This window comes from Euprymna scolopes, chromosome 36, assembly GCF_053919585.1.
Source record: "Euprymna scolopes isolate OS-2025 chromosome 36, ASM5391958v1, whole genome shotgun sequence".
Classification (NCBI taxonomy): Eukaryota; Metazoa; Mollusca; class Cephalopoda; order Sepiida; family Sepiolidae; genus Euprymna; species Euprymna scolopes.
Genome location: NC_136517.1, coordinates 17856361 through 17879243, shown reverse-complemented (window position 1 = coordinate 17879243; position 22883 = coordinate 17856361). Strand labels below are relative to the sequence as shown.

General features: G+C 40.9%; 1 protein-coding gene across 7 annotated transcripts in view; it reads left to right on the top strand.

Annotated features, from left to right (window-relative positions):
- Positions 1 to 22883, top strand: part of LOC145260367 (uncharacterized) — a 341973-nt gene that overhangs the window by 206538 nt on the left and 112552 nt on the right. For all 7 annotated transcript variants that reach the window (XR_013864279.1, XM_080118307.1, XM_080118301.1 and 4 more), the window contains one exon: positions 5662 to 7723. Coding sequence is in view for 6 of the 7 variants with exons in the window: in XM_080118307.1 (XP_079974433.1) it covers positions 5687 to 7723 (2037 nt within the window). In the remaining variant the exon portion in view is untranslated. The remainder of the gene's footprint in view (positions 1 to 5661; positions 7724 to 22883) is intronic.

The following is a 22883-nucleotide window of genomic DNA, read 5'->3' as shown; positions in this document are numbered from 1 at the left end:
GAAGTAATGCTTTCAAGGTGATCCTAGCCAAAAAGGAAAAGCTCAATATTTAAGAATAGAGTAATATATAAGTTTCGTGGTTAAATTTTAAATTCTGAAAAGAACAACATATATTCGATTTAAGAATTTATTGTTTGACAACAGGAATATATAGAAATGTTTATTTTAATTTCCTTAATCCATGGATTTTCAACAATGGATCATATCATCAGAGGAAATGAAATGCGGTTAGCAAAATGTTCAGCTGCAAATGGATGCTAATTTTGCTTTTCAGCACAATTATTGAAAATAGTTTGAGTGGTTGTGGATAATTATATGGAAAAAATTATATGAAAAGAGAAGTTGATACAACCTGGGTAATCCATTATCGGAAGGAGTCCAATGTCAGGTGGACAGAAAATAGGCCATGGGGAGAAAGTAAAATTCCCATATAGCGAAAGTATATTGCTCTTTATTGATTTTTCGAAAAGTATACGGGGCAGCCTTATTCGTTGTTGCGTTGAGTGTGTGTTGGTTGATGTAGTCAAAATGTTTTCTTAGTGTTGACAAAGTGTATCCGATATTGGGTGAATATACCATTCCATTGTAATTATTCCCGTGAGTAATAGAATTTGAGCATTGAGTTAAGTATGCAAGGGACCTCGAAATCAATAGTTTAGGTAGCAAAATAATCCTGGAGATGATATTCAGAACGGTGCGTTGGATGGCTTGCTTCTGGTGTGAGTCCTGGTAGAAAGATAGTCGCTTTCTTGTTGATAGTGGGTGAGGGAAGCCTTTTAGATGAGGGAAAGAGGAGAGTGGGGTGAAGTAGAGAGGGTAAAGAGAGAGGGGGGGTAAAATTGGCCGAGCGTACAGGTTTTTAATGCAATTTTTTGGCGGGGGGGGATTGTATTTTAGTATTCTTTAAAAGGGTTGACCTCTTGATTTTAAGTTCAAATGGGAAATGGATATTCTTGTGATTTTCAATGGGGGTGTGCATGATAAGGGGTGGGTGTGCTGTTTTTGCTGTGCGGATGGGTGAGCGGATGAGGTGGAGATAGAGATGAGTCATGGTCTGAAAATATGGAATGTTTGGAGGGTTACTTATCTAAGTGAGTTTATGGTTGGGTTCTTTTAATTTTGAGTGTATATTTAAAGGTGACTTGATTAGTTGAGATAAGTCAGTTCATTACGCTTGTCGTCGTAGTGTGATCTGGTTTAATTAAGTTTGTTTAAATTTTATTTAAAATACATATATTTCTGTTTGGAGACGATCTATGGATGAGTTTGTTTTGTTGTTCGTTGAGTTGGAATTGATGTTTGAGTGAGTACTTCATATACTGTGGTTAATTAGCTATTTTTATAATGGGGAAAATTGATTTAAATGTGGGGCTGGGTATGGGGTCACCCAAGCGTGGTTGATTTTAACTATTTATATAATGATTACTTGTATATCCATCTGTCAAACCTAAACATAAGTGCAGATATAAGCACATATATACCCACAGACACACATATATACATACATACGTATACATATAGACATACACATATACATAGTATACACTTATGCACAAACACTGATCCATACCATGCATACATAAATACAGACTTATATACACATGCATCCTTATACTAATGCACATGTGCACTCAATTACCTATATACATATCATAATGCAAACACGCATATTAGAGAAGGGAACTACTTAAAATTCAAAATTTTACCACGAAACATATATATATATATATATATATATATATAGTAGTAAGTTATGAAAATATACATGGCAATTAAGCACTGTTGAAATAAATACTGAAAATTCACGCATAAAATTATATCTTTGTTTATTAATTTATGTGATTAAATGAAATATATATATATATATATATATATATATATATATCTAGAGAGAGATATTTTCGCAAAATCAAGACAACCAAACATAAAATGAGAACACCTTATGTTGTATTTCCTTATATGTTACATTTAAAAATATTCCGAAATAGCTACTCTTCAGACGGTGAAATACATTTGTTGTACATATATGAATACATTTATAATCCCTATTTTAAGGGATTAAGTAGTTAGATTTACCTCTATACCAAATTTTATAGTTTTTTTTTTTTTTATTGTCTCCAAATTGATTATTGAACCCACTTTCGTATTTATTTTTTTTTATATGGAACTTCAACAATTTTCTATTTTATATTCAATTAATCTTTTAATATTTTTTCCAATTAATTTTTTTCCAAATACTAATCTACACCTTAAAATTCTAATTTCTATTTATATCTTTAACTTCTTTTCTCAATCCATCATAGTTTTGTATAAATTTTATTTACATATTACGATCTACTAGCTGACGTTTTTATTTCTTCATATGTTATTTCTTAAAAAGGAATTATAATTAAAAGGTTTATTCAAATAATATTAATTAAAATCTATTTTCATCCCTTACTATTTATGTCAATAATTTAAGTTTTAAATTTAACTTGTGAAGTCTTATCATTATCTATGTATTATAGTTTTATTTTAAATCCTTACTATCCAATGACCATTCTTAATCCCATTATGTTGTAAGGGAGATAACTCTACCCAATTTTTTTCTATTTAACATTTATCAAAATTACTTTAATATTTTGACTTTAGTATTTATTAATTGCCTTTGTTTAATTTTAAACTCATTGTTTTAACCATATCTTCTTTATATCATTTTAGGTTCAATTTCTCTTTTAGTTTATATTTTGATCCATATCTCGGTTACTTAATGTTCCATTTCTTTATTTCCTCCTGTGTTATTGAAATTACTCGGGTGTTAGTTCATTACTAATAACGATTATTAAAATTCAATATATTTCCCTTATTTAGGTTATAAGTAGTTTACTTTCTATATGTTAATTTGATGATCCATTAATTTATTTATTGCACTATTCTAAAATCTTTTTATTAAATTTAACATTCCCTTACCCTACTTACATTTCATTCTAAACCTATTCCTTAAACTATTTTTCATTATAAAATGTTATTTTAATCAGGTTTTAGGCATGATAATAGGAATTTATTTCTATGAAAACAGCTTTGTACAACATCTAACTTTTTGTTTATAATTTCCTCTTTAGAATTCACTATATGGTATGATTCCAGTTTTGATTTACTCGGTTTATATTTTCTAGCTTTATCAACAATTGACCATTTTAATTGAAATTCTATTTTATTCCTATGTAGTTCTCTAACCCAATCACCTAATGCAGTCGTGTTCCTCTTATTTTTAATTATTTTCGTTCTATCCTTATTTCTAGCAATATCCTCAACTCAATTTGGTTTCTTTCTCTGGTTCAATGTTAAATGATGCAACATGGTTTTGGTATCTGTCCTTAAAAAAAACAATCAGTTCCCTCTAGGTATATCTTTTTACTATTATCCACCTTAACTTCACATTTGTATACAATATCAAAAATTAATCAATTGCTTTCCAAGAGACCTTCATCAGGTATTCTACAGTTACATTTTTTTCTCAATATTTAATTCACCTGATTCAATCCAATTATTATTCACTATTTTGTTAATTTTACCATTATATGAACTTATTATAGTTTTACTTAAATTTGCAGTAGTTGAGAATGAGAGTTTAACTGTGTTCTTATTAATTATTTTACTTAATCTATCGTCTGGGGGGAAGTTCTTATCAATTATTATGTAAAATTCTTTAGGGATATTATTTTGTATACATTCACTGAAAGGTGGATTAAACCAAACTTGCTTTTTTTGCACCTATTTCTCTTCATAATTGCATTATTACTATTATATGCTTCTTTATCATTTTTAATTTCATTCCTCTTATTCTTATCCTTATTTTTATCACAGTTGTTTTTATACCTATTTTTATTCAATGCATTTCTTTTTCCCTTCATCGCCATGTTATATGATATTGTGTACATCTACATTACCCACCTCTACATGTATTTGATTATATATATATATATATATATATATATATATATATACAATTTAAAGATTATGAGAGGTTTACGAAGCATAAAATCTATATTCGTGTTTATTATATTTAATATTTTATTTTTATATTTCAAGCGGACCTCCACTCTTGATCACATTTTTTTTTCTCACTGCATTTTGTGACCAAGAGTGGAGGTTCCTTTAAAATATAAAAATAAAATATTAAATATAATAAACACAAACATCGTTTTTATGCTTCATAAACCTCTCAAAACCATGTATATATTCAAAGTTCTTACATTTTTAATGATGCTCTAAGAGCTTAATACTAATTTACACATGCACACACACACACACTCACACACACATGTATGTGTGTGATATATCATTTTATATCAGAAAATTATTCGATAAAATGAAGGAAGTGGTGAATTCACAGCTTGTATTAGTAAAATAAGAAATTGTCCATATTTTCATATATTTTACAGTTGTAATTTTGTGTCTGATGTTTAGCCATTTTGGAATATCTTTTAACGAAATAATATTTAAGCTTGAAGAAATGATTGTAACACTGAAGAAATACATTATATGATAAACTTGCTATAATATATTGTTTTGGCTATTGCAAAATTATAATATATATAATATATAATAAACCTTACTTGTATATTAATCAATGTTTAATCTATTTCAAGACTTTCTCAAGATGATTGATTTGAAGAAGTATCATAAAAATACAAATGTATTTCATTGATAAGTATACTATAAATAACTTAAATTTTGCGTGTTATATATATATATATATATATATATATATATATATATATATGGTGTCCCAATAAAATATATACGTTCTTTAAATTCTCAACTTGCTACATGAATACACTATGCAACATTCCTGAAGAGATGTTTAGGAATAAAATAATGGCACTTCCAGCAGGATGGAGCACTTCCCCACTATCATCATGGCCTAAGAGCGTATCTTGATAGTCACCTGCAAAATAGATAGTTAGGACGAAGAGGAAGTATCGAGTACTGCCCACGCTCACCAGATTTGAGCCCCCCTGGATTTTTCTCTCTTTTTTTTTTTTTTTTTTTTTTTTTACATGGGGGTCACCACTTATCAAGGCCCGAAGGCCACACAGGGATAAGGGTTATATAATGAATGAGCTGAAAGCAACCATTGAAAGATGTATCAATATACCAATTGAACTCCTTAGGAATGTTTTTGATTCAATCAGTAAGCGTTGTTAGCTGTTCATGGACCACAATGGCCAATAATTTGAACGGTTTTAATAATTAGCTGGTTTCTATATTTGTTCACAGTATTTTGATATATAAAACTTTTCTTTCTTATAATAAATGTTGGTTTTATGGTCATTTAAAGAGTGTATACATTTTATTGGGACACCTTGTATATATAAAAGTGTATAAAAAGGCCGTAGAATATGGGGCTCTTGAAGCGAGGTGACATGATTGAAGATTTTGTTGATTTTATGAATTTTTATATATCCATTTTCAAAATCAGTTGTGTATATATCAAATATATAAATCGATAAATATGGGCATATTGTTCAATATAACTTGGATGGTAAATGTTTTATATTTCAAGAATAACATCTCTTTTTCAAAGGAATACTGTAAAAAAGAAAAAAAATTTTCATCTAATCTCTTTGTGCAGTAATTGTTGGTTTTCTTATCTCCTTTTTTTAAAATCTTTTTCAGGTCACTGACTCTATACTAGAGTACCATGTCGCACATCATTCCCATGGTGTCAGACTCTCCGCCACCCCTTGATGATGATACATGGAATGATGATGATGAAGATGATTTTGCTGACTTTGCCAGTGTCACGGACCACAACATCAAAAGCCCCTCGTCTGACAGAGGACTTTGTTTGGAAGACAACGTCGACTTTGGCGTTTTCAAGGGTTTCAGCCAATACAACCTAGATCGAGGAGTTAGTGTAAAGGAGGTCCCACCCAGTGGAAACGAGCGGCCTGTTTTACAAACCCTGAACCTCTTTCCAGAAGAGGAGACTCGCCTAACAAACGGTAAACCCCGCCAAGACGGCATCCTCTCCAAGGACAATGATATCGAATTTGAACAAATCAGTTGTGATACAAAAACACTGGGCTACTTGTCCAACTTTAGCAGCAGTCGGGGTCGGGACTCAATGACCGATTCTGGTCACTGTAGTACGGATATCTCACCTGTTCCAAAGTCGGATGAAAGTCCAGATTCTGGAGATAAAAGCAGCTCGTCTGAACTTGAAGAGACGTATAACGGAGAAATTGGTCATAAGGCAAACGGTCAGTTAACTTCAGACCACTGTGAAGAAGAGGAGGAAGAGGAGGAGGAGGAGATCAGTGTGGTCAAGCTGGGTGATAAAACTGGTTGTGATAAAGACAAAACCAGCAAGAACATTAACGGCAATACTGGAGAATTACCTCAGGAGGGTGGTGACTTGCCCCCGGACTTCTCCTGTGCTTCTGACAAAGAGGATGAGTCGTATGTCCGCATTGGTACGCATCTCTCTGCTAGAACGGACGAAATGAGTGCAGAAAACGGTTCAAGCCCTTCTCTGCCATCATCACCTCCACCTCCGGACTTTCCTCCTCCTGCGAGACCCGACACACCCGATATGGTGGCTCAAATCAGGACTGCCCCTGATGAAAGCGCTACAAACGCATACATGTTACTTAGTAGTGAACAACCCGGAAGCGCAATGGTAGACGATTTTGATGACTGGGCAGATTTTTCCTCTGCCCCTTCATTTGGCACGGTTTCTTCGAATGATTTAAATTTATCGACCGACACGCAACCCTCATTAAACCCGTCCATTTCTTCGACCACCAAAATCACAACTGTTACAACTATAAAAGACTCCTCTGTCTCTCCAACAGGGAGCTTACGTTTGCAGACTGCCTTTCGGAATCAATTGCAGGAGGATTCCTCTGCCTCAAACAACAGTAGGCAGACAACGGTGGCTGAAACGGCAGCCCAAGACAGTCCTGCATCCTCATCGATAGGCTTTAATGCTGATTTTAGGGCATGGAATTTGTCGAACCATGAGACCCAATCGGATGATAGAAAGATTGAGGTCGATTTTCCAAGCCAGGATGAAAGTTTGGCAGAGAGTTCAACAGATTATGAAGACACGGGCCCCGATGGCTGTGATTTACGAAGCAATGACAGCCTTGATGAAAGCTATTCTATATCGGACCACGTCAAAACGGTGGAGCTTAAGTACTCAACTGAAGAGAACCAAGATTCTGATGATGACGATGAATTTGGAGATTTCGGCACATTCCACACAACCGAAACAAATTTACCGTCGAATAACTTTGTGCCCAAAACGGAAAATCTTACTCATTTTGCAAGTGAAACCCAATCAGATGAAGACGAATTCTGCAATTTTAGTGAGTTTTCATGCAACACTTCTTTGTCTGCCACAGTTAATAACGAGGTGGCAGAGGAGGATGACGACGATGATGATTGGGCCGATTTTGCTACACCGCCACCGTTACCGACATCTGCAGCAACCAACCTGCCTGTCGATCCCAAGGTGGAGTTCACGCCTTCGTGGGGTGGATCTACTTCTGGTTTTCATACACATTCCAATGTCAGTTTTGCTGAGACCCCAGCACCTGACAACAATAAGGACAACGATGATTGGGCCAATTTTTCCACTGCTCAGCCGACCCCTGCGTGTACGCGGCTATCATCTCGGTTTGATTCTTATACGGATACGAGCATCTCTTCACACAAATTTTCACATTCCAAAGTGAGTAAACATTTTTTTTTTTTTAGTTCATTGATTTTTTTTCTTTTAAATACATATTCATTAGTGGTCACCCGGCGTGACCCGGTCCTAAAATATGCATAAATATTATATTTTAATTCATACAGAAACTGAAACATGTGCATGCGAGTATTATGTTTTTTCTAGACAGTTCACTTTTTGTAAGTAAAAAGAAAAAAAAATAATTTGTCTGAGATCAAAACCAAAACCAAAAGTCGAGTACGATAACCATTAGGTTGTTTTCAAACCGACTTATTTTTAACATAATGAATCTGTCATATGAACCATTAATGCATGCGCATTCATGAAACAGCAAATACATAAAAATCCAACGACAACAACCCCTCCACATACCAATTTTTAAATGTAGACCCCTTAACAGCCTGTTTTTCCAGATGAAAGCCGATTAAAAAGTTTTCCATATGTCTGAATACCCTATATACCAAATTTCAAGTCTGTAGATCAAAAATCTGTTGAGTATATAAATTGAGAAGTGTCCTCTCTCTCTCTCTCTCACTCACTCGCTCACACACATTCTCACTTTTATTGATAATAAATAAATAAGGTCACCCAGCATTGCCTGTTCATAAAATACCAATAAATATTATATTTTAATTAATACAGAAACTGAGACATGTGCATGCGAGTATTATGTTGTTTTTTTTTCTAAACAGTTCACTTCTTGTAAGTAAAAAAAAAAAAAAACTTAAGCTGAGATCGAAACTAAAACCTAAAGACATTGAAACAAGTACGATAACCATTACACCAGCTTGACACATTCATAAAGTGTTTTCAAAAAATCTTATTCTTAGCATAAAGAAGCTATCATGTTTCTCGACCACATATGCGTAGCTGCGAAACAGTTGACAAACAGATAAAAATCCGACGACCTCCACGTACCAATTTCCTAATTTTTACCTCTTAGCAGCCCTTTTTTTCGGATGAAAACCGATTGAAAGTTTTCCACATATCTGAATATCCTATATGCCAAATTTCAAGTCTATAGATCGAAAATTTATTGAGTATATAGGTTGAGAAGTGTCCTCTTTCACACACACACATTCTCACTTTTATAGATATATAGATAGATTTTTAAAAATAAACATTTGTTTGTAATCAAATTTTTTATGATATAACACCTTCTTCAGGAGTATCAGCAGTTTGCATTTTTTTTTTCTTTCTTTGTCTTACGTTGACACCAGAAAAGTAAAGTCTGTATGTTTCGACATTTTTCATGTCTTTTTTTTTTTTTTTTTTTTTTTTTTTGCTTATTTTACCATCTTTTTAAATATATATTTATTTGAATGTAATCTGTAATTTTAGAAAGTCAGTACAATGCAGAATTAAAGAGACAAAAAAAAACATTTGTTTGTAATCAAATTTTCGCTGATATAACATCTTCAAGATTAAAACCAGTTTGTTTCTTGTTTCCTTTGCTCGTGGCATAGTGATTTTTGTGGTACGGACTAGGTTCGAACTTGGGACAGCCTGGTCATCAGTCCATATTGTTGACCAGTAGACTACTGTCACCTCCTTGTACAAAACACGGCAAACATAGCAACTTTTAAATTGAGTTGAAAGATTGGACGATATGTAAAACAGTGTATATGAGCGCGTGTGGGAAGGTATCAGCAGCAGCAAAGGATTGATGGCTTGCGAAAAGATTAGCAGCAGCAGCCGAAAATAGCAGATATGCAAATTAGGAAGTGTGCGCAAGAAGAAAAAAAGGAAAACAAATAAGAAAAAGGACAGCACGTGCTTAGAGAGAAAAAAAAGTATGATGTCAAAGAAAATGGATGTGTAAAGTGAAGACGAGGAATGGCTGTCTGCGGACGGCATGAGGTTGTAGATGAAAAGTGTACCCCAGGTGAGATGGTGAGAGACTTTTAAGTGATGTTGAAACAATTATAATTGTGATAAAAAAGAAAAATTTGTTAAAAAAGAAAAAATGTTGACACAGATTTTTATGTATTTTTTTCCTTTGTTTGTAACTGTAATCTTACAAATATTTTGTGAACAATATAATATGTAAAGAAAATTGTTCAGATTGTTTGGAGATAATGAGTCATTTTTTTTTTTTTTTTGTCAACGTGAATTTACCTTTTAGTTTATTTTCAGTTGTCATTCAAATTTAACCTGTCTGCTGAAAAAAAAAATATATATAAAAATTTGAGATTATAAGTGTTACAATATTTTTTACTATAATGGGGTATGATTTCGCACAGTCAGGATATTCTATTTATAAACGATGCTGCTAGGAACTGACGAATCAAATTAATTCATGCCCTGCTACCAACCAATCAGAAACCAGAATTACTCCATAAATATTAAACCTTTCTGTAGCAATTTCACATATGTTTTCTTCTTCGTGTCAACATGGCAAGAATCTCTTGCTCTGTGGATTCCAACTCGAGAACTGTCTACTGCAAACCAATGACCTCCCAGGACTTGTGTTGAACAACAAACCATCGGAAACTGTTCTGAAACTAAACATAGCTTACACTTCTAGAATAAGTTTTTTTAATTTTTTTTTTATTTAAGTCCTTTGTAAACCAAAAATATCAAAATAAAGTAAAAATTAAACCTGGTTGATTCTTCAATGTCAGGAATTCTGAATCTTTGTGTCTTAACCAAATTTCTCAGCAATGTTGCTTCTCCATGATAGTTTCATGCAAGACCCGAAACTGTCTCAGACAACCTTGAGCAAGGTATTCATCCAACACCTCACCTAACCTCCACGAAATCCATCTTTCTTGTTCTTTATATAAATATGACACAACCACGTCGACACACCGGTTCTCGCCAGGACACCAAAGTTACGCAACGATGAGTGGCCATTTGGGAAGGCTGTATGTACCGTGCCTGGTCATAGAACAAAAATAAAAATTGCCTCAGTCTAGAAAGATTTCTCCTCCACTGCTCGAGGTCAGAAAAGGTGAAATGTAACATCAAAACAGATACTACACTTTGTTCCTACCTTGATGGCTTTGCACCGTATGTTGTGAGTCAGTTTTTGCCTTGAGCAAACGCTTAACTGCAGTTGGTGGTTTCAGATAAAATTATGAGTTATTGCCATATTCATTATACTTCAAATACGTTTTCTTTGAAACATAACTTAAAAAAGTAACACCTTGAATGCATTGCTAATATTGTCTCTCTGTAAAGTGGTTCAACTGATCTCCATTGCTATTCATGAACCTGTGGATGTCTTTGGTAGATATTCAGCTGTTAGATTACATGATTTCAGTATTATTTGACTATTAGGGCTCTCAACTAGCTTTCCAAGCCAAGACTTAGGAATCTTTGCTTCTGAATTTCCATCAGTGAGTTAACCGAATACTTTTTGTGAAGGAGTTTTCTTTGATATCTCATTTGACGTACTGTCATTTTTCCAAAATCAATCAAATCTGTTCGCTGTAGGAACTGGAACTGAGTTGGAAACACTTTCAACACATGATGAAACACTTTAAGTTGTTAATTGTAGATGTAGGACACATGCTATAAAGTAGGCTTTCCCAATGTGAGGTCTACGGAGCCCTGGGGCTCTGTGAGTGAAGTTGAGGGGCTCTGGAAGCTTATTTTTAAAGTGGACCAAATTCTTTATATTGAAAAATTAAATGACTGTAGACCTTTAATTTTTTATCTTTTTTTTCTACTGAAAAAAAAATATGATACATGATTACAAGTGTAAAGAGTTGCAGGATGGTCCATGAAAAAGTAAATAAAAAAAATAAATTAACAAAAAATGCAACAATTTTTGATTCATCGAAAACAAAAAAAAAATGGTTGTAAAACAAGAAAATATAGTAAAATCACAAACGGGAACAACTAACGAACAAGTATCAGTTAAAAGTTGAAATTAATGTTTTTCATATTTATTTATTTATTTATTTATTTTTTTTTTTATTACATTTTCACCCCAAACAAGGCACATTGCCACTTTGGTGTAGGGGGCTACTATCAGGGGAAACATCTACTGGGGTACTATGTAGGGATTAGGGCAGCAAGATGTTGGTTCACGTTGCACTTGAACTTATGCATGTCAGTACAGTTGGGGAAGCAGTGACCTGGAATGGAATTCCAAAGTCTAGCAGTTCTGGGGAAGAAACTACTGGAGTAGAAAGATCTTTTACATCTAGGGATCTCTACAGTGTGGGGGTGTGATTTTGCAGCTTGTCGGGTCTGTCGAGGGTGTTCACGTCGTGGGGGCACAAATGCTTGCAGTTCATCAGAGCATTCACCATTATAATACTTGTAGAACAGGCAGAGGGATGCAACGTTTCGATGATGGGACAGAGGCTGAAGCTTAGATGCCAGTTTAGGGCCTATCAGATTTGCGACTCTCTTTTGAACCCTGTCAAGGAGCGAGAGACTAGTAGCCGATGCACCAGCCCAAATATGACAGCAATACTCCATACATGGGCAAATGGTGGCCTTATTGAGGTACAGGATACTTTCGGGTGTTAGAAGTTTTCTAGCACGGTAGAGAGAGCCCACCTTCCTCGCAGCGGCCCTGGTAATGCCCTCGATGTAATTGTTCCAACTCATGTTTCCTGTGAACGTTAGGCCAAGGAGCTTGAAAGATGTACTCTCAGATAAAGAGTCGTTGGCCATTGCTATAGGTGGTAGAGAAGGTTTCTTGTAATTATTGAATGAAACCAGTTTTGTCTTGGCGGCATTGAACGTGACCACCCATTTTTGTCCCCATTCCACTACTGATTGGAGGTCAACCTCTAGTGTTTCTGCCATTGCATTTTAGAAATTATCTTGTTATTGCTCCGTTAAAAAACCTTTGCCCTGCTTAGGAGGTCCATGATGTCCTGAAGTTTGGGAAACTCTACTATAAAGTGTCTTTCGAAGGCTGTAAATTCTGGACTTCTTCAAGACATCTTCATCAAATTAGTCAATTGAGTTTTCAAGGTCATCATTATCATTGTTGTGAGTAATGCCATCATCACTGTTATCATTATCAACAATGTCATCTGCATCATTTTCTTCTGAATTAAGAGTCTTTCGCTAGAGAGTCATTGTGATAGGACCTCATGGTCCCTCATTTGACAATGATCGTTGACCCCCCCCCCCCAATGCTGTCTCCTTGGTCTTCTTCTTCATCTCCTCTTCTGGCTATGTCATTGTCTCACATTGGCGACTGCTAAAGAGATGCTCACAGTTCACAAGTGTAAATAAAAAAAAGAAAGAAAACAAAAAACACACATGCTAACACATTCTGCAAATATCAGTTGCATTGTGTGTGTGTGTGTGTGACACCATCGACCATTTGAATGTTTAGGTCCACATCTATATCTACTGTCAAGTTTGTGTTCATCAGTCAGATGATTAATTCATTTCCCCATCTCCTCTGAGCCACAGCCTGCCTTAGACCTATCCAACTGGCCACTTTCCTCAACTCTGTCATCAATTGTCGCAAACCCAAAACTGTCCACAAACTGTTTCTAACCGTGATAAACTGTCACAAAACTCATAGCCACTTATAAAACTGCCCTTAAAATAACTCTAAATATATTGACCCATCGTCTAGTCCTTTTGTCCAACAATCTCATGTCTTTCCTTTTGTGTGCAACTTACTTTCCATTATTCTGCTAATAAAGCCGTTTCCACTTTTTTTTTCTCATACTTTTTTTTTCTTTCTTTCCTACTTCTCAACACTGGGTGGGGGTGAGGGTGGGGGACACAAATAGTATCACACCATAATACTGTTGCTTCTGATTTTAAGTCTCCTTTTTTCTTCTTCACACAGAATTTAGCTGATGAAACCCTCGGCTTCAATGTGTTAGGAGTCCTTGCTTTCTCATAAAGACATTGCTAACCTCCTTTTGACTTGTCTGAAAGTACTATAGATGGTGCTGTAGATGTTTTATCACCGGTTGATTAAACACCACTTGCAATATGGTCGTTTCTTGTTTGTTAAGATTGCTGTATTTAGTAATGGATGAACTGTTTGGATGACCAGCTCATTTTTTTTTTTTTTATGGCCCCCCAAAAAACCCAAAACACCTGATAGTGTATTATCAACAGTTATTCAATAAATTGGTTCATGCTTCTGGTAACTAAAATAGAGAAAATATCTATACTCCTATAAATTCGTTTTTCTTTTGTGTGTATTGATATTCATATTAAAAACTCTCTTTTCTATTTATTTAAACAGAAAATACAATGTTCTTATATATGGGTTGTGGAATTGCATTCACTAGCAAAAGATCTAGCTAATTTGCATATTCTTTTAAACATTCATTTCAATTACTTCCCTATTAGTTTTTTCGGTTTTCTTATGGGATGATCATCTAGAGTTAACTATTACGTGTAATTATATTCATGCAGATATTCTACATGATTTATACTTGCATAATATTTGCGTAAAATCTTTACAGTAAACAAAAAATTGTTTCCAAATATATTTATGTATACGTATATATTTTTGTTTAATCTATTAGTCTATCTATCTATATATCTGAAAGTGTCTGTGTGTCTACATTTCCCTACGCAATTACTTTGTCAATTTTAAGTTTACAGACTCAAAATTTGATATACAGGGTGCTCAGATTGGGAAAAATCTTTAATCGGTTTTTGCCCGGAAATTTGGCGTTTATGGGGTCAAAGTTCAACGATTTGACCTTTGAGAACTCTACCAAACTCCTCCCACAATTTTTGGTCTAAACACTTTAAATTTTAGATATAGGTTCCTTGGACATGGATCTAACTTAATAACTTGATTTGAGCCCAAAACAATAAATTTTAAGGGGTCATAATAGGGGTCAAAGTTAAAAAATATTTGACCTCTGCAGTCTCTACCAAATTACTCAAACATTTTCTGGTCTAAGCATTTGAAATTTTACATAAAGAGTATTCAGAGATAGGGCCAACTTTTTCATCAGTTTGGTTCGCAAATTTTTAGTTACCAATATGTAAATGCATGTATGTTTGCATGTCTGCCTAGCACTTTCTACAATGGCAACAGATTTTCTCAAGATCAATATCGTTTTGAAGTTCGACCTTTCGGACGACAAATATGGGAAATTGGCTAAAAACATTAATATCTTTACCTTAAACTGGGCACTTTTCCACGGGGGGGGGGCTTTTTTGCTGATATTTTTTAAAGTCATCCTCTCCTCTCCTTTCGATTGTCTAGCCTAAATTTAAAAAAATGTTACTTCCGGTATGGCAGTGGTCGTAACAGCATAGACGTCAGGGTTTTTTTTCCTGTTCTTTTCCTCCTTTGCGGTACGGGTTCGAGCCTGTCTTCCTACTACCATGTTTTTTTTTTTTTGTTTTTTTTGCTCGACATACACATCCAAGCACCCGGGCAACACCGCGCTGAAATGCTAATCACTTTATAAAGTGACCTTGTCTGTGTGCATGCATGCATGGAATAGTCTCTACCAAACTACTCTGTCAATTTTTAGTCTACAGGCTTGAAACTTAATGTATAGGGAATTCAGACCTGTGGAACAAATTCGATTTGGGTTTTTAGTTGGTAAAAATAGCTGCTAAGAGATCAAAATTGGAAGTTAGCAAGCATAAGTCGACTTAAAGTGCTCTTCTACGCATGCGTAAATATACATTTATATGTTAAACTATTAATTTTTAAAGTTTGGACATCCATCTGTCCTTAGATCATACGGTAGCGAATACCGCTGGAGAGCTAAATGTTTTGGTTTCGATTCTAGCACCATCCATAACCCTTGAGCTCCTGGAGGGGCATAGGCCATCTACAACTTTTTGTAGCGAGGAGTTCTTTTTATGGGGTGAGGGTGCTGGCCCCACGCCCAACCTTTCCAGAAGGTACATACATCACCTAGCCTTCCCAAATGGTCACCCATCTGTACTGGCCAGGCTCAACGTTGCTTAACTTTGGTGATCTGGCGAGAACTGGTGTGTCAACGTGATTGTGCCATACTCGATTCTAGCTGATGACACCCAAATCATATTTGATTTTTTTTTAACTTGTGAAATTACCACTATATAGTGGGTACAATATAATAATCAATAGAGAATTGGCTCTATAATAATAATAAACATGAAATCTGAATGAATTGGAAGACTGGGCAATGCCAGGTAGTGTTCTAGTTTTCTATATTAGAAGTGAAAACCTGAATGATAAACCGACATTTGTTCTCACTTTTTCTTCTGTAAATATTCAAAAGACAAGAAATCCTTGTTTTTCTTTTTTTTATCAAGATTTTATATTCAGATGTTTCTTTCTTTTTTTTTCTCTCTAAAAAGTGGATTCTACTGCCAAAAATAGAAATCTTTCTGATGGCCACATTTCAGATTGAAATTAAAGAATATCGAAATAGAATTTTGTATTAAAATTCAGAAATATGAATATGAATTACATAACTGCAAATAAAGTAATGAGGCCGTCGTTCATCGCCATGTTATATTCGAGAATTGACTTTAAGATAAATGATCAAAAATTGAATTGAATTACATAAACCTGGGGTTGTTAAAATATCTATTAAATGCATCCATACATGTTTGCAAAAAACCACGTCGTTCAATTCATCCCTCTATCCGTCACGTGTTTAAAAACATATTTTTTTCAGGATTAAAAATGCAGATTTAATGGAAACATCTTATTTTACATCTGACACAGACACGGCTCTTCTCTCTCCCCCATTCTCTCTTCCTCCGTCATTCTCTCTCCGCCTCTCAGTTATTCTCTCTCCACCTCTCAGTTATTCTCTCTCCGCCTTTCAGTTATTCTCTCTCCGCCTTTCAGTTATTTTCTCTCCGCCTCTCAGTTATTTTCTCTCCGCCTCTCAGTTATTCTCTCTCCGCCTCTCAGTTATTCTCTCTCCGCCTCTCAGTTATTCTCTCTCCGCCTCTCAGTTATTCTCTCTCCGCCTCTCAGTTATTCTCTCTCCCCCTCTCAGTCATTCTCTCTCCCCCTCTCAGTCATTTTCTCTCCCCCTCTCAGTCATTTTCTCTCCCCCTCTCAGTCATTTTCTCTCCCCCTCTCAGTCATTTTCTCTCCCCCTCTCAGTCATTTTCTCTCCCCCTCTCAGTCATTTTCTCTCCCCCTCTCAGTCATTTTCTCTCCCCCTCTCAGTCATTTTCTCTCCCCCTCTCAGTCATTTTCTCTCCCCCTCTCAGTCATTTTCTCTCCCCCTCTCAGTCATTTTCTCTCCCCCTCTCAGTCATTCTCTCTCCACCTCTCAGTCATTCTCTCTCCCCCTCTCAGTCATTCTCTCTCCGCCTCTGTCATTCTCTCTCCGCCTCTGTCATTCTCTCTCCGCCTCTCAGTCATTCTCTCTCCCCCCCTCAGTCAGTCTCTCTCTCTCTCTCCCCCTCTCCGTCAGTCTCTCTCTCCCCCCCCTCTCCGTCAGTCTCTCTCTCTCTCCCCCCCCCCTCTCCGTCAGTCTCTCTCTCTCTCCCCCCCCTCTCCGTCAGTCTCTCTCTCTCTCCCCCCCCTCTCCGTCAGTCTCTCTCCCCCCCCCCCTCTCCGTCAGTCTCTCTCCCCCCCCTCTTCGTCAGTCTCTCCCCCCCTCTTCGTCAGTCTCTCCCCCCCCTCTCCGTCAGTTTCTCTCTCCCCCCCTCTCCGTCAGTTTCTCTCTGCCCCCCCCTCTCCGTCAGTTTCTCTCCTCCCCCCCTCTCCGTCAGTTTCTCTCCTCCCCCTCTCCGTCAGTTTCTCTCTCCCCCCCTCTCCGTCAGTCTCTCTCTCTCCCCCTCTCCGTCAGTATCTCTCTCTCTCCCCCTCTCCATCAGTCTCTCTCTCTCTCTCTCTCCCCCTCTCCGTCAGTCTCTCTCTCTCTCTCTCCCTCTCCGTCAGTCTCTCTCTCTCTCTCTCCCCCCCTCTCCGTCAGTCTCTCTCTCTCTCTCTCTCCCCCTCTCCGTCAGTCTCTCTCTCTCTCTCTCTCCCCCTCTCCGTCAGTCTCTCTCTCTCTCTCTCTCCCCCTCTCCGTCAGTCTCTCTCTCTCTCTCTCTCCCCCTCTCCGTCAGTCTCTCTCTCTCTCTCTCCCCCTCTCCGTCAGTCTCTCTCTCTCTCTCTCTCCCCCTCTCCGTCAGTCTCTCTCTCTCTCTCTCTCCCCCTCTCCGTCAGTCTCTCTCTCTCTCCCCCTCTCCGTCAGTCTCACTCTCTCTCTCTCTCCCCCTCTCCGTCAGTCTCTCTCTCTCTTCCCTATTCTCCCCCTCTCCCTCATTTTCTCTCCCTCATTCTCTTTCTCCCCCTCATTCTCTTTCTCCCCCTCTCCCTCATTCTCTTTCTCCCCCTCCCCCTCATTCTCTTTCTCCCCCTCTCCCTCATTCTCTTTCTCCCCCTCTCCCTCATTCTCTTTCTCTCCCTCATTCTCTTTCTCTCCCTCATTCTCTTTCTCTCCCTCATTCTCTTTCTCTCCCTCATTCTCTTTCTCACCCTCTCCCTCATTTTCTCGCCCTCTCCCTCATTTTCTCGCCCTCATTCTCTTTTTCCCTTTCTCTCATTTTTTCTCCCTCATTCTCTTTTTCCCTTTCTCTCATTTTTTCTCCCTCATTCTCTTTTTCCCTTTCTCTCATTTTTTCTCCCTCATTCTATTTCTTTCCCTTTCTTTCATTTTCTCTCCCTCATTCTATTTCTTCCTCATTCTCTCGCCCCATCTCCCTCATTCTCTCACCCCCATTCTCTTTTTCCCACCCTCCTTGCCCCATATGCTCTCATTCTCTTCCTCCTCATTCTCTCCCTTTCATTCTCTTATTCTCTCTCCCTTCCCCCTCATTCTCTCCCTCTACAATTCCTTCTCCCTTATAATACCTCTCCCTTACCTCCATTCTGATTATCTCTCACATACTCATCCTCATACCCACTCACCTTCCCCACTCTCCTAATCTAACCATTTTCTAACCATCTGTACTTGACATCTTATTGGATGATAACCATTTCTAAATATAAAAATAGATAAACTTTATCTAGATACCAAGCTGTGAAGTTGTTAAGTTGTTGCATTAAGTGAAAAAAAATATTCACATCTAAATGAAATTTGTGCAAATAAATTCATAAACAATAAATTCTATTCCACTGTAATGCATTCATCTCGGATGAGATCGCAAAATATCAAATAGATTTTTATCAGTTTAATATTTATGAAAAAATAAAATCTCTCTCCGCCTCTCAGTCATTCTCTCTCCCCCCCTCAGTAATTCTCTCTCCCCCCCTCAGTAATTCTTTCTCTCCCCCTCAGTCATTCTCTCTCTCCCCCTCAGTCATTCTCTCTCTCCCCCTCTCGGTCATTCTCTCTCTCCCCCTCTCGGTCATTCTCTCTCTCCCCCTCTCGGTCATTCTCTCTCTCCCCCTCTCGGTCATTCTCTCTCTCCCCCTCTCGGTCATTCTCTCTCTCCCCCTCTCGGTCATTCTCTCTCTCCCCCTCCTCTCCGCCATTCTCTCTCTCCCCCTCCTCTCCGCCATTCTCTCTCTCCCCCTCCTCTCCGCCATTCTCTCTCTCCCCCTCCTCTCCGCCATTCTCTCTCTCCCCCTCCTCTCCGCCATTCTCTCTCTCCCCCTCCTCTCCGCCATTCTCTCTCTCTCCCTCCTCTCCGCCATTCTCTCTCTCCCCCTCCTCTCCGCCATTCTCTCTCTCCCCCTCCTCTCCGCCATTCTCTCTCTCCCCCTCCTCTCGGTCATTCTCTCTCTCCCCCTCCTCTCGGTCATTCTCTCTCTCCCCCTCCTCTCCGCCATTCTCTCTCTCCCCCTCCTCTCCGCCATTCTCTCTCTCCCCCTCCTCTCCGCCATTCTCTCTCTCCCCCTCCTCTCCGCCATTCTCTCTCTCCCCCTCCTCTCCGCCATTCTCTCTCTCCCCCTCCTCTCCGCCATTCTCTCACTCTCTCTCCCCCTCTCCGCCATTCTCTCACTCTCTCTCCCCCTCTCCGCCATTCTCTCACTCTCTCTCCCCCTCTCCGCCAGTCTCTCACTCTCTCTCCCCCTCTCCGCCAGTCTCTCACTCTCTCTCCCCCTCTCCGCCAGTCTCTCACTCTCTCTCCCCCTCTCCGCCAGTCTCTCACTCTCTCTCCCCCTCTCCGCCAGTCTCTCACTCTCTCTCCCCCTCTCCGCCAGTCTCTCACTCTCTCTCCCCCTCTCCGCCAGTCTCTCACTCTCTCTCCCCCTCTCCGCCAGTCTCTCACTCTCTCTCCCCCTCTCTCCCCCTCTCCGCCAGTCTCTCACCCTCTCTCGCCCTCTCCGCCAGTCTCTCACTCTCTCTCCCCCTCTCCGCCAGTCTCTCACTCTCTCTCCCCCTCTCCGCCAGTCTCTCACTCTCTCTCCCCCTCTCCGCCAGTCTCTCACCCTCTCTCCCCCTCTCCGCCAGTCTCTCACCCTCTCTCCCCCTCTCCGCCAGTCTCTCACCCTCTCTCCCCCTCTCCGCCAGTCTCTCACTCTCTCTCCCCCTCTCCGCCAGTCTCTCACTCTCTCTCCCCCTCTCCGCCAGTCTCTCACTCTCTCTCCCCCTCTCCGCCAGTCTCTCACCCTCTCTCCCCCTCTCCGCCAGTCTCTCACCCTCTCTCCCCCTCTCCGCCAGTCTCTCACCCTCTCTCCCCCTCTCCGCCAGTCTCTCACCCTCTCTCCCCCTCTCCGCCAGTCTCTCACCCTCTCTCCCCCTCTCCGCCAGTCTCTCACCCTCTCTCCCCCTCTCCGCCAGTCTCTCACCCTCTCTCCCCCTCTCCGCCAGTCTCTCACCCTCTCTCCCCCTCTCCGCCAGTCTCTCACTCTCTCTCCCCCTCTCCGCCAGTCTCTCACTCTCTCTCCCCCTCTCTGCCAGTCTCTCACTCTCTCTCCCCCTCTCCGCCAGTCTCTCCCCCTCTCCGCCAGTCTCTCCCCCTCTCCGCCAGTCTCTCCCCCTCTCCGCCAGTCTCTCCCCCTCTCCGCCAGTCTCTCCCCCTCTCCGCCAGTCTCTCCCCCTCTCCGCCAGTCTCTCCCCCTCTCCGCCAGTCTCTCCCCCTGTCCGTCAGTCTCTCTCTCTCTCCGTCAGTCTCTCTCTCTCCGTCAGTCTCTCTTTTTCCGTCAGTCTCTCTCTCCCCCTCAGTCTCTCTCTCTCCCCCCCTCTCCGTCAGTCTCTCTCTCTCTCCCCCCCTCTCCGTCAGTCTCTCACTCTCTCCCCCCCTCTCCGCCAGTCTCTCTCTCTCTCTCCCCCTCTCCGCCAGTCTCTCACTCTCTCTCCCCCTCTCCCCCTCTCCGCCAGTCTCTCACTCTCTCTCCCCCTCTCCCTCACTCTCTCTCCCCCTCTCCCTCACTCTCTCTCCCCCTCTCCGCCAGTCTCTCTCCCCCTCTCCGCCAGTCTCTCTCCCCCTCTCCGCCAGTCTCTCACTCTCTCTCCCCCTCTCCGCCAGTCTCTCACTCTATCTCCCCCTCTCCGCCAGTCTCGCACTCTCTCTCCCCCTCTCCGCCAGTCTCTCACTCTCTCTCCCCCTCTCCGCCAGTCTCTCCCCCTCTCCGCCAGTCTCTCCCCCAGTCTCTCCCCCTCTCCGTCAGTCTCTCTCTCTCTCCGTCAGTCTCTCTCTCTCCGTCAGTCTCTCTCTCTCTCCCCCTCAGTCTCTCTCTCTCTCCCCCTCTCCGTCAGTCTCTCTCTCTCTCTCCCCTCCCCCTCCGTCAGTCTCTCTCTCTCTCCCCCCCTCTCTGTCAGTCTCTCACTCTCTCTCCCCCTCTCCGCCAGTCTCTCTCTCTCTCTCCCCCTCTCCGTCAGTCTCTCTCTCTCCGTCAGTCTCTCTCTCTCCGTCAGTCTCTCTCTCTCCGTCAGTCTCTCTCTCTCTCTCCCCCTCTCCGTCAGTCTCTCTCTCTCTCTCTCCCCTTCTCCGTCAGTCTCTCTCTCTCTCTCCCCTTCTCCGTCAGTCTCTCTCTCTCTCCCCCTCTCCGTCAGTCTCTCTCTCTCTCCCCCCCTCTCCGTCAGTCTCTCTCTCTCTCCCCCCCTCTCCGTCAGTCTCTCTCTCTCTCCCCCCCTCTCCGTCAGTCTCTCTCTCTCTCCCCCCCTCTCCGTCAGTCTCTCTCTCTCTCCCCCCCTCTCCGTCAGTCTCTCTCTCTCTCCCCCCCTCTCCGTCAGTCTCTCTCTCTCTCCCCCCCTCTCCGTCAGTCTCTCTCTCTCTCCCCCCCTCTCCGTCAGTCTCTCTCTCTCTCCCCCCCTCTCCGTCAGTCTCTCTCTCTCTCCCCCCCTCTCCGTCAGTCTCTCTCTCTCCCCCCCTCTCCGTCAGTCTCTCTCCCCCCCCCCCTCTCCGTCAGTCTCTCTCTCCCCCCTCTCCGTCAGTCTCTCCCCCCCTCTCCGTCAGTTTCTCTCTCCCCCCTCTCCGTCAGTTTCTCTCTCCCCCCTCCCTCTCCGTCAGTTTCTCTCTCCCCCCTCCCTCTCCGTCAGTTTCTCTCTCCCCCCTCCCTCTCCGTCAGTTTCTCTCTCCCCCCTCCCTCTCCGTCAGTTTCTCTCTCCCCCCTCCCTCTCCGTCAGTTTCTCTCTCCCCCCTCCCTCTCCGTCAGTTTCTCTCTCCCCCCTCCCTCTCCGTCAGTTTCTCTCTCCCCCCCCCTCTCCGTCAGTCTCTCTCTCTCTCCCCCTCTCCGTCAGTCTCTCTCTCTCTCTCCCCCTCTCCGTCAGTCTCTCTCTCTCTCTCTCCCCCTCTCCTCAGTCTCTCTCTCTCTCTCCCCCTCTCCGTCAGTCTCTCTCTCTCTCTCCCCCTCTCCGTCAGTCTCTCTCTCTCTCTCCCCCTCTCCGTCAGTCTCTCTCTCTCTCTCCCCCTCTCCGTCAGTCTCTCTCTCTCTCTCCCCCTCTCCGTCAGTCTCTCTCTCTCCCCCTCTCCGTCAGTCTCTCTCTCCCCCTCTCCGTCAGTCTCTCTCTCCCCCTCTCCGTCAGTCTCTCTCTCCCCCTCTCCGTCAGTCTCTCTCTCTCTTCCCTATTCTCCCCCTCTCCCTCATTTTCTCTCCCTCATTCTCTTTCTCCCCCTCATTCTCTTTCTCCCCCTCTCCCTCATTCTCTCTCTCCCCCTCATTCTCTTTCTCCCCCTCTTCCTCATTCTCTCTCTCCCCCTCTCCCTCATTCTCTCTCTCCCCCTCTCCCTCATTCTCTTTCTCTCCCTCATTCTCTTTCTCTCCCTCATTTTCTTTCTCTCCCTCATTCTCTTTCTCACCCTCTCCCTCATTTTCTCTCCCTCATTCTCTTTTTCCCTTTCTCTCATTTTCTCTCCC